Consider the following 18238-nt stretch of genomic DNA (forward strand, 5'->3'; position numbering starts at 1 on the left):
TTATTGAGCGCACCTGTGATCCCTGTGCTTTGGCAAGTCAAAATATCCGCAATAGGAGAAAAGGTCCTAAACTCGTGCAAGTCAAAGGAATGTGACTTTACTTCGATATTTGTAAGGAACTGGACAATAACACAATTCTGTGTCATTTTTTTACAAACTCATATTAGAATTTGAGGAACAGGATATTTTCCAGTTCATTAAAATTCAATACATACAAGCTTAACATTTCCCTTGATAGATGCCGCATTGAGCAGCAATGAAATCAAACTTATTCGAGTCATTTCACACCTGAGTCATATGGAGGCTTTTTGCTAGTCATCTTCTATGCTGTTTTCATTGACGCCAAAAAGCTGCTTTGGCACTTTGGCCTTTTTTTTTCACATAGTAAATTGATCAAGAATCAATGAGAGAACTGATGAAGAATCAAATTTAAAAGCACAGCTAATAATGGCCATGGTGTCATCAATCAATGAAATCCTCTCAGTATTTGTTGCTAACAGATTTTGAGTAACAGTCTCATGTTACTCAACAAATGACAGACGACTTATAACAAAAGCAACAAAAACATTATAAGAAGTTCTATTAGTGCCCATAGTTTTGTCTATCCTTGCTGATGCAAATGTGTTGAAACATTTAAGATTCAGTCAGCATGGTTTAATAAGGGTTTTTTTTGGGCTATTTTAACTTAGTTTGTGCGGCAAAGCCATACCTGGTGCACTCAAGTGTTTTGTGCTTTGAAAAACTGTTGTTTAGATTTTGGAGGCTCTGTCCTTGTTTGTACATCAGAACCCTGCATGGCATCATGATTAGAATAATTAATAGCAATGAAAATCAGTTGAGAAAATGATACTCAACTCTACTGACATTGTTAAAAGGCATCAAAGAGACAAGTGCTGCTTAGATTTGTGTTTGCTTGTAAAAAACAAGCAGGTGCTCCTGTGATCCATCTTCTACATGAGAAAAAAAAGTGAGACATTGTAATGGAATAAAAATATGAAAATAGCACAGCTTTAGAAAGTAAAGCATCACAATAACCCTGTGTTCAATCAGAATTTGTTGCTTTGTGATTTAACGTTTTGTGTATGTTTCTGGCAGATGGCGATGGCTACCAGGACCATCTCCTTCCTGCATGTTTGGATAAAAGCTGTCAAAGAAGTACCATCTACCTAGCCAAGTCAGGCTCAAGAGACTCAAAGGTACGCACCTGACCATATTTTGATGCGTTTGAAGTCATTCAAATGTATTAGTTTGCTTTTATCCTTGTTAAACTCTTCATTCTTTGTTACAACAAATGTTTGTTACATTTGTTTTCCTCACTTCTTTGCTTGACTGTCCTCTTTTCTAAATTTGAATTTTATTACACTCCCAAAATAAAGATAGATTGGATCTCATGTGGATGAAAAGGATTGTTGTCATTTCTATGTAAATGACTTTTACTGTTAGTATAGTGAGTAGCACAACAAAAAGCAGTTTTGCCTGTTGTGTGTTTTAGTATACTCTAAACTGTAGCATATCTTGTTTGGTATGTTATTATCTTTTTCCTCACTCTCATTTCACACTGAAAATGTAAATGCAAGCAGACAAAGACACGTACTGTTCAGACGTGGAGATCTGACAAAACATTTAGCCATAACAACAACTTAGATGATTTCTTAAAGATGTATGGAACAACCTTTTAGAGAGACATTTAAAAAGTGACAGATATACAACAACTACCTTTACAGAATGTTTGAACAGTGTCTTTTCAGGAAATGTGATAATACAGTGAAGGTGGTATGACACAATACTTGCAGTAATGCAGTAATATGTATATTTTTACATACTGTCTGTCCTTTATAATGGCACCAACTCTCCAAAGTAAATTTATGCACAGGCTTCTTAGGGTACTTTAAAGGGTTGGTTACGAGGTTTCTCATTGTATAATTGTGCTATATCATGTTGCCCATGATAATACCAGATATAAAAATGTCATATAGCAATATTTTGCCATGCATTTACATCCCTAAGTGCAAGCAGCGAGACTAGCACAGGCAAGTCTAAGATCAAGAGCTGCAAGAAGTCTTCAATGACGACTTAGTACCTAAAAAGCGAGTTACTTCAACAACCTCCAACAAAGCACAATACTTTGCAAAATATGAAAGAAAGATGTTCCCACTACAGGTGGAAACGACAAACTTGTTTTCCACTTAAGGCGAAAATACACTGAGCATAACCAGGCTATGGTAGCACATGCGAAGGAGTTGCTAGCGGCTGCCAGTGTGCAGCCCAAGAGTAAACAGGACTCAACCAAGCATCACTGGAGAACTCCTAGTTAGAGTCCTTGGGGCGGGTTAGAAAGGTCGATCCTAGGTAACATCCTGGGATAAAAATATATTTTTCAGTGTTATTATGCCACAATATTCTGCAGCTTTACTGGGTGATTTTCTTTAGTGATTGGTATTGGTAAGTGTTAAGCACTTATGGTACTTAACCTCCTAAGACCCGAATTCTTTCACGACATGCATTTTTAATTTCTCTTTGATATTTGGGCATATTGGGGCCCAATGAATGTAAAAAACAAAGAATTACCAGATTTTTTTTTTACCTTATTTTTAAGAAAAATAAGAGCCACATATGAGGATATTTTTTTTAAAAGTTTGATACAACAGAAGCAGTATAATGTCCTCGTAAGTGGATATCAGGCCCATGTAGAGCAAAATTGAGTATTTTATTCTAAATAACCCAAAATGTGATGTCCACATATGTGGACGCCAGGTCCTAGGAGGTTAAAATTTCCTAGGCTACTATGGTGCTCACATTTAACTGGATATAATTCTGGGTTAATGCTAATCCAATATAATGCTGCTGATCCCTTGTTTTGATAGATAATCTTTTGTGTGTTATCAGTGACTGCTGCTCACTGATAACACATACAAAAAGTGGGATGATTAAAGGCGCTAATTTACTTAGTCCTAAAAATGTTAAACTAATTTTTTTTGTTTTTTTATATATCACCAGAAATATAATTTTTGCAATTTTAAGATTTTATTGCCCAGCCAGCACATGCCGGATAGCCTACCACCTTTCTTCTGTGGATTTAGACACTTTCAATTTGTTCTTGCAGCTTATCTTTCATGAGTACAATTTTGATGTCATTAAAAAAATAATTGTTCCAAAATGAATTGGGGGGGCAGATCCGACCCCACCATGATGATACTGCATGATTGATTTTAAAAAAATATATATTTATGAGGTGCCCAAAACATTTGCAAATATTGTATATGACCTCAAGTGAAATTTAAAGAAAATCAAAAGTAATTTATTAAACTAGAGAAAATAAGCATTAACTTTGTTGAATGCATAATATTAAAAAAAAATAGTACTCTGTAGTTTTAAAGTGATTTATATTTCTGATACCATTTAACTGGAAAATATTACTCAATCAACCAATTAGTTAATTAGTTAAAAATGTAACTGTTAGATAATCACTTAATTGTCATCTAGAGTGAAACAAAAATTCACTCTAACCCCCCCTGACATCTTGAATATCTGTGTAACACTACTTAAGGTAATAACCCAAAGAGGTTGCTTTTAAAAAGATTATTTGAAGTGTTTTTACATATGAGCAACGCTGAGTGAAGTTCACCTCACCAATCACTCCGCTGCAAAGTAGAGCAGTGTTTACCCGTACAATGGTAGTCTATTTCAGGAATGCATTACCCACGTGGCTCTCTGCAGGAGGCTCTCTTGCTTAGAAAGACATAAGGACTGCATGTCACTGTGTTTATGGAGCCATACAAGATCGAAGTAAAAGATATGCACATAAACATGCTGTCCCATCCAATTAAATGTACCCATGCAGAAATTATTATATGTGCACAGACATGTTTTTGCACTCATATGAACACACAACACCACCTACGTACCATCTTGAATTATTCTTTTCAGTTGCATCCTACCATTTGGCATGAGGCCTCACTCCTTTTTCTTCCTTCCTCTGCCACCAGAGAACAAGCTTCCACTTTCATTTCCAGTCCAAAATAGAAATATTACAGGCTTATTTGCGTGTCCACCCCCACAAACACATGTGCACACAAAAGACACACATGCAGATACACACTGATGCGCATTCCCTGTGGACATGGACGTCTTTTGTTTGCCTGTCAGCCACAAGGGGGGAAAAAAAGATTGAAGGAGGAAGTGAAAGAAGGAGTGTTGAAGAAAGAGGAGGGAAGGTAGCGTGAGAAGGACTTATCTGCACTGATGGATGAAGTGAACACATGTTGTTTTCTGTGTTGCTATTTGCTTGAGAGACAGTAATCACTGTCAAAAAAGAGACAGGCAAAGGATTCTTCCTTTGAGTGGCAGTGGTTTAGCGGAGTGACAGGAAAACGAGTATATCTTTAAGCTTTCATACATATAAGTAAACGTTTAATTAACACTGAGAAATTACTTTTTTTGTTGAGTTTTAAAGGCGAAAGAAACAAATACACTCCCTACAGTAAGCAGATTGTAAAATGAGTCTTTCCTGAAACATCAATATAATTAATATTCCAAAATTGTGTAAAAGGCTGCTGATTTAACTAACATCAGAACTCTCCTGGTATCACCAGTAAGCAACTCGGACATCTCTATGAAACACAACCACAACCACCAACCGCAACAAGTCTTGTGTAGCAAACCTTTTTTCTGCTTTTTGCTTATTACCATCAGGACCTGGCCAGGGTGTTTTATTTCGAAGATCGACTGGATGCTCTATGAAACTTATGTTACTGACTTCCTGCTGTCTTACTCTGCTCAAAAATAGATTGGGTACATAGGTTTTGTCATAGCACAGAGGAGCTGTTTCTGGGATCCTTCTGAAAGTCTGTGGCGAACTCCATGGAATCACAAGCGTTGTTTAGAGTTGCCGTGCACTTCTATGGCAGTATGGAACACAAAGTAACTGTATCTCATGGGTATCTGATGCCTACAAAGCCAACATTGCATTGGAAGACTATAAAAAGATACTTAAAATTCGGAATTGTGCCATGTCAAAATAAAATGGTAGTTAAGGGGAGCTGCTGAAGTCAAAACAAGATGTGAAAGGACAGCAAAACAGGAAAGCAATACCTTGCTATGATTGCACTGTTTTACTGCACAACAATAATGTGCAAATAAAGAAAAGTAATCAGAAGGAAATCTGATCAACCTCATCAGATACATCAACATATGAAGTATACATAGCAACATCTTGACAACATTTTTGAATTACTTTGGGCAAAAGTACTGCAGACGGGTATTAATAGTTACCATTTGTTTAAAAAAATAATCTACTACAAGGGAACAGTGCATTAACATATGAAGAAAACCTTGATATTTAATATGCATTCACTTCAGGGGTTGTACTTGATCCTTTTTACTTTCCAGATTAAGTAAATATAGAATTTGCCCATGGGTGCCCAAACCTTTGCAACTGTATGCTTTCAAGGAACTGTAGTAATGTGCAGTCTACATAATATCGTATTTTAACAGAGGCCAACACACATTTTGTATTTTTATCTACACGACTCTGTTGATTTTTATCAGTTCATCATTATTTGCTGTGCAAATGCTCTGCCAGCTATAATTATGCCTGATCCTACATTATGTGTGTGGCTGGTTGCTCCTTTAGAGTGGCTTCCCAGCCATTTTAAGCACACAGTCAGCAGATGCCTCTCCTGGGAAAATGGTTGAAGAGATGAAGGAAGAAAAGTTTAGAAATAAGGAAAAGGATTCGTAAAACCTTACAGGAGGGATTAACATAGAAGGAAATCAAAGAAAAGAGTTGGTTTTGTGGTTATGTGGGAAAGATAAAGTAAAGAAAAGCGAGCTGAAAGAAAAAGAGAAAGTGTAAAAGAGAGATTTTTGTTGTCCTGTTATTGTCACCTTGAGGGGAAACGGCCCATTTAGTGAGATACTGGAGGGGCGATAATGATGGAGAAAATGAGTGATATGTACACTGGCAAAGAGGAGATGGGATGAAACCCACTGAGTAAAACTAGTGTGTATCAACGGTTCATCTCCAAACAGCAGTTTTTGTGTTCCTTCCTGCAGTCTCCACCACAGCTTTGTCTCTACCTCTGCAGCAGCTCCAGGCATTTCGTTTACCATATTGAAAGAAACCGTAGGGGGCTTCCAACACTCTCTTTGCTTCATTCCCTGTCTTTACAGACACACATACTGACTGCATCTATTTCACTTTGGACCTTCCCTCTTTAATCCTACCAAATTCTTTAACACAATAGGTTATTACTAAAGAGAACTGGTTCATTTTGTACCACACCTATCAAACGAATTGTAGCAACACAAACCAAACCACAAAATGACAAAACAGCCTCCTGAATGTCAGAGGAAATCTGCACCATGAGGGAGCACTTCCTAGGCAGTGGTACTGCTTCTGTAAGCATTTAATACCATGCCTCATTTCCAGTTGGGTAAAGTAAAAAATATGAATGGCAGAGTTGACATATAGTGTAGGGTTAGTTCTAAATAGCTTAAGCATTGATGAAATTACTTTACAGATTGATTTTTGTAATCATAATATTAACTTAGACGAGCAATCGTTTCAAAAATAACAGATGTTTTACAGTGACTGTTATTGACGTTCTTGTACTTAAGATATTCTTTTTTAAATTATGGTGTTTTTTAATATCTAAAGTCACACAACATGGGCTATGTTTTTCTTTAAAAGTGAGAGATTTTATAGAGGTCTAAGGGGTCATACTGGCTTCCTTTAGTATGCTCCAAAAAGTACAGATAATAATTGAATAAATGGGTATGCAGTACAATTTAAACAATTCCATGAAGAAATAATTATTACCAATACCTGTCTCTGATGTTTATTTTTGAGTTTTTTTGCAAAACTATAAATAGTCTTCTATAATAAGTTGTCACATAGACTGTACATAGCGTCACTGCAAATAAACACAGAATTGTAACACTGTTGTGAAAGACCCTTGGTGGTACATAGGCACTGAGCACAGCATTCATTTAAACTCTTCACCGAGCATTAATGAGTGTCTGACCTCAAGTAGCAGCTGTCAAGGCCACAGGCCACATCCCCTGACTCTGTGGCGAAAGAAACATTTGAAAATTGATTAGTTGTGGGGAGTATGCTAATCAAAGATGTTTGTAATGGTTTTGTTCAATGTTCAATGTTAAAGTGACGACAAATAGAAAGACATCCCACTTGCACAAAGTAATGCTCATGCAATAGTGTTGTCATACTTTATTTGTCCTGTACAAAGCTTAAATTGTTTTCATCTTGTACTTTATTGTTTTTAATCCATCAGCAAACTTCTTTCTCTTTGAAACAAGTCAGCTAATTCTAAATACACTTGCATAATAGAGGTCTCCTTCATACCAACAAACAGTTGTAACCCACTGAGGAATGCACATTGGACTTCTGGTGTATCCTGTGGTTTCAGGGTTGCACTTTCTAGATTGAGTTTGTTCTACTGTATCTACATGGATGAGCAATTTGATTGTGATGTGATCTGAAGAGTATTACATGCCAGATGGTGGTTAGGTGGGAGATATGTGTTGAAGGAACATTCCTGATGAAAGTCAGAATCTAAAGTTTCCTATCAGAGCATTGTACTAACAATGTTGCTACAACAATGACAGTGTATGCCTCACGCTGTTACAGCAATGTGACTTCACCTGTCAGTGCTATTAGTGTTGTGACTGATGGTGTTTTGTGGATTCTGTCATCTGTCATCTTTCAACACACCCAAAACATACAAAGCGCCACCATAAAAGCCAAGCCAGCTGCCTACTGTTGCTGCCCAGGCATTGCAAGGGATGCCAGTGTGAGTCAGACAGCCTCCTTCCAGTCTTCCCAGTCAGCCGGTCAGTTAGTGGTCAAAGAGGTGACACTGACAGCAGGTACCAGGGTCCCCACCCTGCTCAGCTGACACAAAGACATATGGTCTCACTCTGTTACTGGCTCTGACTCTGACTGCCTTTTTCCGGACAAGAAAAAAGGGGTAGAAAACCTTAAAAACTGAAAAGGGATGTATCAGTGTAAGGTGTTCTACTGTATAGGCAGGCAATGTAGATGTCATCTACAGAAATAGTGTCCCTTTCTGATTTCCGCTACACTTAGTAGTAGAAAACCTCTCTAGCTGTAATGCGTAACTAATCTGAGACTACAGGATGTTCTGTATATAGCATCTGTTGTATTTTCTTTGATGTTATGGTTTCTAGGAAAACCAAACTTTTATTTAAAATGTCCAAAAATAGACATTATTGCTTTCTTTCAAAATACCATTCTGTGCTAATAAATTAAACAGAGTCATTTACTAGAACACTGCTATAACATACATGTAGACTCATAATCAAAGCCATTAATACACGATTACATTTAATTTTTTTCTGTACTGTTCAGTCCCACGCCGTCTTTTAATGCCAGTTCTAGTGTGCTGAGCATTATAGTCATTATATCAGTAGCTGCATAAAAGTCACTGCTTTACTACACTTTTTTTTGTTTTTGTTTTGTGATTTTTGTTTCCTTTTTTTTTCTTGTCTTGGACAGCCTTGTTGTCTGTCAGTATTACTGCACCTCCCCACATCACCCCATAAACCCGCACCACCTCCCTCCTCCACTGCAGGCCGCCCACATTTTAATTTCTTGGCCTAATGAAGCGGGAGCTCTCTCCGCCAAGTTGAATCAATGGGAGTCTGCAAGCATGCCGCGGCTTTTTCACTTTAGTCATCAGCAAAGCCAGGAGAGCGAATTTGCGTCTGGGTCTGTGTTTGTGCCCTTCCTAGTTCTTATTCTTTTCTGCATACATGCACATTTTGCATGTAAATGTGCATGTGTGTGCATGCACAACACCATAATAAGCTGTCTTAACATGGTGTTTTCTCACTGTTTCATAAAAAAGCCATTTGTATGCGGGATCCTTCCCTTCACTACCATTAAAGGTATCAGATTACCTCTCACACACAAATCCCATCATCGTCTCTATCTCCATTAACTTGGTCATTTGGATTTGTGCTTTAACACATTTGCATGCAGACACACACACACAAAGTCTCACACTCAATGTTAATATGTCGACATTTGAACCGAGCTCAAGTTATTTAGACTTAGTATCTCTCTGTTTAACTGGACACTGTAGAGCCACTGATTAATCTATAAAGACACACACTTGACATTATTAAAATACTCTGCTATATTTAGTGATTAAATGTCAAAACTTCTGCAGCCACAAGGAAGGAGTAACTGCTTCATGATTTATTCAAAAAGCTGCTCTGTCAGTTTGGCTGTTCATCCAGCTTCTGAAATAAAAATTATTTAAGTAGACTAGAAACCTTTAATATCCTCACTGAGCCTTGCATGATTCCCTACACAGTACTGCTGGCCAATAAAACCAAAACAGAGTGAAAATGCGGCCTCTTTTTGCCGTGTCCAAACACCATGAATTGGTGTTTTTGCTTGGAAAATAGTTAACTTATGACTTCCACTTTTGCTTTATGACTTCATTTGCCAGTTTACCACAATTAAGTCTTTCATCATCTGCTTTTGTTCTGCCATATGTTCACACAATGTGATCATTACGTGTCTGTGTCATTAGGTAATGTTTGAGAGACACAAATTATCTTTCTATTTAGGAAATGATGTAATAAGAGACCATAATGATAATGTATTTCTTGCATTTGATTTCACTCAGCTAAATAAATTACTAATATGATAGGCTTCATTTTGGTCCCCTGTTTCATTAAGCATCTTTTTATCTCATATTCAAGTTCTTGTATGTGTACACGCAAGTAAGTGCAGGTTTTTAATCGTAACACTTTTGTGTCTTTTGTTTATGAGACTTTATTTGACTTTATTTTATTTTATTTTTTTAATAATTTTCTTTGCCAGTTCCATCAACAACTGTCACATAACGATAATGCTTAGATTAAACTCTTTAACCCAGTGCACAATACACGTCTGCATTTTCTTCAGTGTTGTGTAGAAGCTGTTTGTATTCTCCATGCTTTTCCTCATACTTCCTCTAATCAGCGTCAGAAAGGAGCAACAGACAGTACAATGATTGCTTCAGGGCCTATAGCAGCACAGTGGTGTGCTGATAAGGCTGGCAGCCAGCAAAGGCCTTGCTCTGTCCTGAGAGAGAATGTCATAGCAGAACTGAGCACAGAAGGGACCAAAGGACTCAAGAGGAAAGAATTCACCTGTGAATTAATTCGGCTGGCAGACTACAGGGCAAAGATTGAAGATGTAATCAGAAAATCTAGTAACCCAATCAGTCTGGAAAACTTGTACACAATTCTAACCACCACATCTTATAGCTTTTTAAAAAATTCAATAAATGAGGGAGAGAGAGATTTTGGATTGAAAATAAATATCATTTGGATTTATAAAGCAGTGCCAGTTTCAGTAATATGTCATTATCTAAAGCACAGTCTGTCATTTTAGATCAAGGCCTACATGTATTCATCCAAACTAAAGTATATGCACGCCTGTCATCTTCACTCCTTTCTTTCTCATTTGTTTCTCTCCCATTTCTTTTCTTTCCACCCGATGTCTTATTGGTGACTTCCCTGAGTAAAAAACTGTAAATAACTGAAATTAACATGTTTGCCCCCGGCATTACGTTAACAGGGGAATAATTGTTCCACCTCTCTGGATGTGTCCGAATGAGAATGATTTTGTGGGACAGTGTACTATTATGTCCATCCATGTCTAGCATTGTGTTTACTGGCCGCAAATAGGCTGGCAGCAGCCTCTGTGGGTCTTACTCTCTGTTCGCTTCTCTCTGCCAGTCGCTGCACTGCCGCAATCTCTGGCACTTCCATCCACTCTGGATGGCAGTAATCATGGCCAAGCTTTACGCCCATATGGCAGGCAGTCAGCCTCTTAAGCTGGATCGCAACATCACTTAACAGTCATTTAATGATAGCTTACTTGGGCACCATTGCATTAAAGCTCCAAGTTCGGTGTTATCTTCAGAAAAAGATGAAACGTAGATTTTAGTTTCTTTTTTTACGCTCTCGCTTTTAATGCTCCATCTGAATGTAGAAGAGTAATAATTACTGTCACCTCAACAATCTTCTGCCTACATTTAGTCAGTTCAAGTTACTGCTTGTACGCTTAAGGAATTAAAGCACATTATTTGCATGATTTATGAAAACAACTGTAATGTTTCACTAAATTAGAACTTGAACGTGATATTAAAAGCAACTACCTTCACGATAAAAATATTCTGCATGATATGCGCTAAAGTGGTTAAGTATCTTTAATTGGCTTCCAAATAAAACAAAATGATGATTTAAATAATATTTAAGCATTTATTGGGGCAAAGCGACCAATTTTAACCAAATGCAATTGTTTGAAATTATGCAGATATTTTGTGGTACTTAGTTATGGCAGTTTGTGTCTTTACATTTGCTGAGTCAAACCAAAAGTAATTAAGCAAAGGGAATAAGACAAGCTCTGCACTTTGGCTTTTTAGTATGAATTGAGAAGCCAATAACTGTGTTTTAGTCATGTTTCTAAATGCTGTCTGGGATTTCTGTTAGCATCTTGAAGCGGGGGGGGGCTTTACTTGGCCAATGACTATTCTTTATTTTCTTTGTTTTTGAAAATGAAGAGTAAAGAAATGATATTTCAACCTGGGACCCTCTAAGCAAATTGCTGATGCTCATTTTGCATTTAGCCACTGAGGCGTCACATCATTAACGTGACCTAAGCCCACTACCCCGCCTACGAATAGGCAATCGTGTGTTACCTCTATATCATGTAGTGTGCACAGCTGGTTTGGAGAAAACGTGGATTACGATTTTCATGATGGATTTCAAACTAATTGGAAATAGGCTATGGTTTTCTTTTCCGAGACATACTGGTTGTATTAGGAGCCATTAGTGGCAGTCGTGGTGAATGTATCTCTGGTGTCTCTCCCCTGCACCTGGTGTATGTTTAACATTCATGAATAGTTTAAACCTCTAGCATCCCCTCTTATGCCTCTCTAGAAACTGCACATGTAATTAATACAAACTGCCCGTTTAGTGCAGTTTTTAAAAGGGTTTTTTCCCCCCTCCCTTTATATCTGTAAAACTACAGCAACTTACAGTAAAAGGATTGATGAATGGATTGATGGCTGCTCTGTGGGTTGTTGGGTGTGCCTTATTATACCTATTGGGGATCAGGACGAGGCATCTCAAAGTATCTCAAATCCAAGTTTAATGCTAACTGTAGACCATCTGATGTCAAATACATGCACTGATTGATAACACATGTTACTCATAAACCTCTGTTTATAAAAGTGAAAATTTGGGCTGATAATAGTCTCCCCCTTTTCTTTGTGTAACACTTCATTCTCTTTAATTGTAAGTAATTCACAGGAGTCTATTGTGTAACAGCTCACTGTAATGGCACTAATCACAGCAGAGAGATCATTACGGCCATCATGGTAACAACTTTGCTGAAATTAATTGTTTAGGAATATTTGGACAATAAAACCTTTCTGTTGCAACATGGAAAGCAATAGCATTTTTTTCCCATTGTAGGCAACTGGAGAACAGTAATAGGACAAACATGTCATGTAAGTCAGTTTTCGAACTGCAAAAATGATGCTGCTAAGGTGGGGGGCCTACTTTCATTATTCTCTTAACGTGTAAAGAAAATTGCATCGAAACGAGACTGCGGGCTGTGAGCACATGCACAACATCTGATTCTAAAACTCCCCTATAGGTGACAGTTTTGTTTTCAATGTAGTATGTAAGTGAAATGTAGGCTGATTTCTGTATATTTTGTTTTATTCAGTCACATTGTTCATTCTAAAAATCGTTTGGGAAAATACACTGAACATTACAGAGTTGCAAAAATTCCAGTGCTACCAGTTAGAGATGTATAAGTTCCTTTTCACATCTCTAATACTTAGTGTTTGTCAAGTATTTTTGCAGCCTTAGTTTTTATTCAAGATCCTGCAGGAGAAAGAGAATGATTTATTACATGGTGAGAAGATTTAGGATTAAACTTAAGTCATGTTTTTTTTTTTTTTTTTTTTTTTACTTTACTGCTGAAAGTTTCAAAGAAACTCATTTTTGAAACACTTAATGTTGTTATGCTCTTAAAGCTAGCCACTGTTGGACCATCAGGTTTGAGTATTATTGGAGTGCTCTAATCGCACTAAGAAAAAAAAAGAAAAATTGCTATTAATGTCAGTTGCCTGAACCATTGCTCTTAGTCTGCTGATTTGGATGAGATAAAAGCATTTGAAAATAGGCAATCATTTGTTATTAGCTTGATATTGCTTCTTTCTTTCTTTCTTTCTTTCTTTCTTTCTTTCTTTCTTGTTTTTTTTTTTTTTTTTAAGCTTGTTACTGCTGTCAAAATTCCATTACATTGGCATACGTACCGTATGAATGTGTAGGTGTATACACTGTGTGGGCAAAGGGATCTGTAACTTGTGATGCAGTTAAAGTACAAATAATACCTGAAATGCAAATAAAAGATTCCACAAGAAATTAGGTTAAACTCATATAACAACCACTCCAGACAGGTAATTTAACCAAGTCATTTATGATTAACAGAATATGTAAAATTTGTTTCTTTCATGTAAATTCAACTTTAAATATTCATGATTTTATTACTGTATTTATTTAATATATATCAGATTTCTGAACACTGTTCAAGAGTTATAATCTCCGGTTTTCTTTGAGAAAGATAAATATACACAAACGTTTTTTCTCTACCAGGCTCATTTGTTTACCTTTCTCTTTGTATTCTTGTTGTTCTTGATTGTTAAAGGTTCCAGTAACGTATCACTGGTATGACTGTGATTGATGACTAACTGTTGGGGGACTTGTTTTTGCAGTGGATACCAGTTCTCTCAGATTTCAAGCGGAAAGAAACTGTCTGGGGCTTTGTGCCAGATAACTCGAGTCAACCCCCAGCCCTTCACCTTGGGGACTACAACCTGGATGGGTTCCCTGATGCCCTGGTAGTCCTCCAAAACAAAAGTGGAAGGTAGGAACAAAGCACACCTGAGCTCCATTTAATAACTCCTCATATGTGTGCATATTTGCAGGTTTTGTTCTGTAATAAACCTACTTGTGCGAGGGTGAGATATGTAGATATAATTTTCAAGTTCCTCCAAGATCCTTGTATAAGATCGTGTCTTGAAAAAAATAATTTCATGTGAGAATGAAGCTAATCCTCACTTGGCAGAGGGTCCTTGGAAATTTGTCAAGTAGGTCCCCGAACTCCAATCCAGCTAATGTTTGACTCCCATCATTCACTTCATGAGCCATCAGTGCAGAGGAATAAACTGTCAGTATGCACAGGTCCAGGAGGAGCCTACAGCATGTAGTGCAGCTACGTACAAACCTTGTTTGCATAGTGATTACTCTAGTTTCTTGACATTAATATCATGAGACTCTCAGATTTCATGGAAACCTCTGAGTTTGCTTCATTTATTAACCACATTTGAATTTGTTGTGTAGCATCCTACATTTGATGAGATTATACTAACTATAGTATTCCAGCAGCACCATAAATTTGAATTGATTGGAAACTAATAACTCAAGATGCATAATTAAATGGCTTATGCAAATTTGTTTAGCTTTCAAAACTATAAATGTATTTTTCTTTCTTTTCTTAAAGATGCCACACGGTGGATGAATTTACTCATTAATTTACTGTGAAATTAGTGTACTTGCAAATGACGCATTCTCATGGTGGGGGTGGGGGTATATGCCTGACAGTATAGCACTATCCATTATGACATTTAAAAAAAATGTTTTTTTACAAAAGCAACAGTCACCCACAAGGGACAGGAGGGATAATATAGCAGCATTTATTTCTTATTAATTTACATTTTCACAAAGGCAGTTAATTTGGGCAACACATTTTCATCCTAGTGCTCAAAGGCAGAAAACTATATATTTGCAGTGTACAAGGTATTCAGAAATAGACCTGCAATCCTGTTCACAGTAGACTTCCAGAACAGCTCTCTTCCTCAAGCACGGTCACTTCTAACATGTTCAATGCATTCACATATGGTGACCAATTTCAGGTGGTGCAATGGCAAACTGGTCATCCAGAGGTTGACAGTGTTGCACGCTCAATCTCGGGGCCGTGCAGTTGGATGTATTCTGGTTATATTCATATATAAAATGCAGGCACCTATGTTAGTCTGCATTTCCCCCCCCTGGTGTGACTGTAGCATTAACCAAATCTATTTAATATTGAAAGAATGTATGACATCATAATTTAATGAAGAAGTGTTACTGAGCACAGGCTGGAAGGAAGGCGACTAAGGTGAGTTTGTTCTTCAGCTTATGGACGTTGTGACTGATAAGCCTAGTCTTTAAAAATCATTGCTGCATGCGTTAAAATGCAAGCACCACAACCACTGGGAGTAAGGAGTATGTGTTTATTGAAGGACATGTTTGTTGTGGATTATCTTGCCTCAGAGATGATGATAAGATAGCTGAAGAGGTCAAGGCTGCGATTATCTATGCATACTGATTGCTGTGTTTGTCAGAAGTAGTAAGACGTTGGGTAAGAGCTTCAAAAGACACATTTGAACTCTATTTTTCTGTATAATTATCAGTAAGTTCTGCTGGGCTTAACTCTTTGCATTCACCCTCATCTACAAATGGCTTATTTCTCAAAAGCTCTAATCACAAAAAGCAATGGTGTCTCCCGTCCTCTCGTCCTTTTTCCATTTCGCTCTCATCTGAAGCCTGAACTTTGTAATCCTCTACTGGGTCAGGGACATTATTGCAGTACACTTTACCAATATAGTATAGTCTGCTCCAGCTAACTTTTCAAATGACGTTATAAACTAATGAAAACAGAGCAGGATAAAGAGAGAAAAAAAAGGTTAGAGAATTTTTTAGATGCCTTTTTAGATTTTTTTAGATCTCTTTCAGCTACCACAAACCTTAGAAGATTAGCATAACAGTGCCAGTGGCTTGATTAGTAAATTCTATATCATGCTTAGACTATAGGCCTATACACAACCATTCTCCCACAACTCTGGTCTGAATTACTTCTTTTGAGTAAAAGGTACGAGGTTTCAGAGGATAGCCTTGACAGATCAGATGTAGCTGTTTTTGTTCACATACTTTATGAAATACCACCAACCTCCTCGTCTGCTTTGGATTCAGCAGCGCTCTGAAGTCCAACCTGCATCGGGCGTTGCTGTCTCTGTAAATTCTTTCCACTCAGATGCTCTCATCTAACCAAATATTTGTAATGCCCACAACTAGTCTATTTCAAGTCCCACTCCCCCTCCGCCTCTCTCTTTTCTCTCTCATCTCTCCATCTCTTCTCGTTCAACTGGGTATTTATAGCAGCTTTTCAGATGAAAGTCCTGCCAGTCCGCGTCACTCCTCCTCGCAGGAAAATGAATGTTGATTTAAGTGTTCAAAATAGGAGAACAAAAGAAGAGAGGGTGTGAGATGAGTGAAATGAATGGAACAATGAGCAGATGGAGGCAGCAGAAGGAATAAATTGAGAGTTGGAAGGTCATTTAGTATGAATGAGGCCATTTTCTCTTACTACTCAAGCTTAAAAAAAACCAAGTTGTTTATACTGCTTTAGAATGATATGTTTCTTATCTTATTAATGCTTAATTATTGATTCTGCTGTTCTTTTTTCCTCCTATTTTAAGACCTCAGACCTGCTAATAGGGAATTTTGGGAAATGAATGATCTTGAAAGCCAGTGTGACAATATACTTAAGTACCATGTAGTTCTACTGTTTGTGATGGCTGTAGGATTGACCCTAAGATGATTTCAGAGTTTGTTTGCTCTTGATGTCATTCAGACTGCTAAGCTCTTAGACATTTCAAGTCATTCATGACACTACAGTTCTATGAATTAGAATTTATGTTTCTCTATGTGTAATAGCTGAAGATATTAAGAATAGATTTTGCTCAGCAGAAAGTTGGCAAACCCAATAAATCTCAAGGAGGAGTCACTTTTAAATTAATTTTTTGTATGCTTAATTTAAATTTTAGGTTGTAAGCAATGTAGGTAACCTACTATCCAGCCTTTTCACTTTAAAAAGCTGTTGTCACTGCTGTCAAAGGCATCAGTTGCATCACCTACCATTTCAGGGTAAGAAACTTTATATCAGCATAAAACTAGAATTATCCTCTAGTAATACTTTTTCTCAATACTATTACTAATAATAATTACAGATTTCTTTGCGAAGCAGTCATTATGAGTTCTATTCCCCAGCCAGCTGGAGCCTTTCTGTGTATAGTTTGCATGTTCATAGGTTAGCCAGCTTCTACCAGAGTCCAAATGCATGCATGTTAGGTTAACTGGTATTCTAAATCAGCCATAGGTGTGAATGTGAGTGTGAATGGTTGTCTGTTTTTCTGTGTTAGCCCAGCAATAGAATGGCAGCTTGGTGTACCCCACCTCTCATCTACAGCCACCCACCACCACCATCCTGAACTGGATAAGCGAAAGAGATGGATGCATTATGAATTCCAAGACACTGTCACTGTGTGTGTTTGTGTCTTCATATCTGTGCCACGTGTTTAGGTTTTTATCTTTGTGCAGTTTAATGTCTATCGGCAGTTCCCAGAGCTGCACTCCTCCTGGTCTACGTTATGTCCAGGTCACAGGACAGATGGTCCCTCCAGACTCTTTCTCTCTGTCACTCTTGCTCTGTCTCGTGCACACTGTTACATGCTCACACAGATGAACATCACAACAAAGAGTACAAGGCTGTTGCTTCCTGCTGAAAAGAAATTTTATAGGCATTTCAGTGATTGCCAGAAAGTTTGGGATGCTGACTGAGATGGGAAGCAAGACCGAGAGAGAGAGCAATGCGGTCTCAGTGAAAGAAACGTAGTGTGAAAGTAAAAGACATGACCTTTTCCCTGTGTTGCCTTTTACACATGCAAGAAACTTTCTACCAGAATCCTCATGATAAAATATCTCCTTTTCTGGCATAGATGACAGAGTATGTCACTGTGCAGTTTACATGTAGCAGATTCTTCTTCTTGTTTCCAGGCATGAAGCAGCTTGTAGAGCTGTATGATTTATTCACAAACTTACATGGCCCATTTTCTGTTACGGCTTCGAATAAAAAATAATAAAATAAAAAAAGCAGTTATTAATTGCACTTTAGTCATTTGAGGTTCACCATTCATAGACTAAGTAGTGTTAGAGATGTCACGTTGACAAAAGCATAATGATTTATGAACCTTTTACATGTTTACAGATATAAACCCTGCATGTGGGTTGGGAACATTCACTT

The 18238-nt window shown here is 37.5% G+C and overlaps 1 protein-coding gene across 2 annotated transcripts in view; it reads left to right on the forward strand.

Moving 5' to 3' along the window:
- The window catches only part of itfg1 (integrin alpha FG-GAP repeat containing 1), a 155388-nt gene that overhangs the window by 48057 nt on the left and 89093 nt on the right, over positions 1 to 18238 (forward strand). For both annotated transcript variants that reach the window (XM_082526686.1, XM_082526687.1), the window contains exons 9-10: positions 1096 to 1196; positions 13830 to 13981. In XM_082526686.1, coding sequence (XP_082382812.1) covers positions 1096 to 1196; positions 13830 to 13981 — 253 coding nt within the window. The remainder of the gene's footprint in view (positions 1 to 1095; positions 1197 to 13829; positions 13982 to 18238) is intronic.

Source organism: Aulonocara stuartgranti (assembly GCF_965226115.1).
Source record: "Aulonocara stuartgranti genome assembly, chromosome: 1".
Taxonomy (NCBI): Eukaryota; Metazoa; Chordata; class Actinopteri; order Cichliformes; family Cichlidae; genus Aulonocara; species Aulonocara stuartgranti.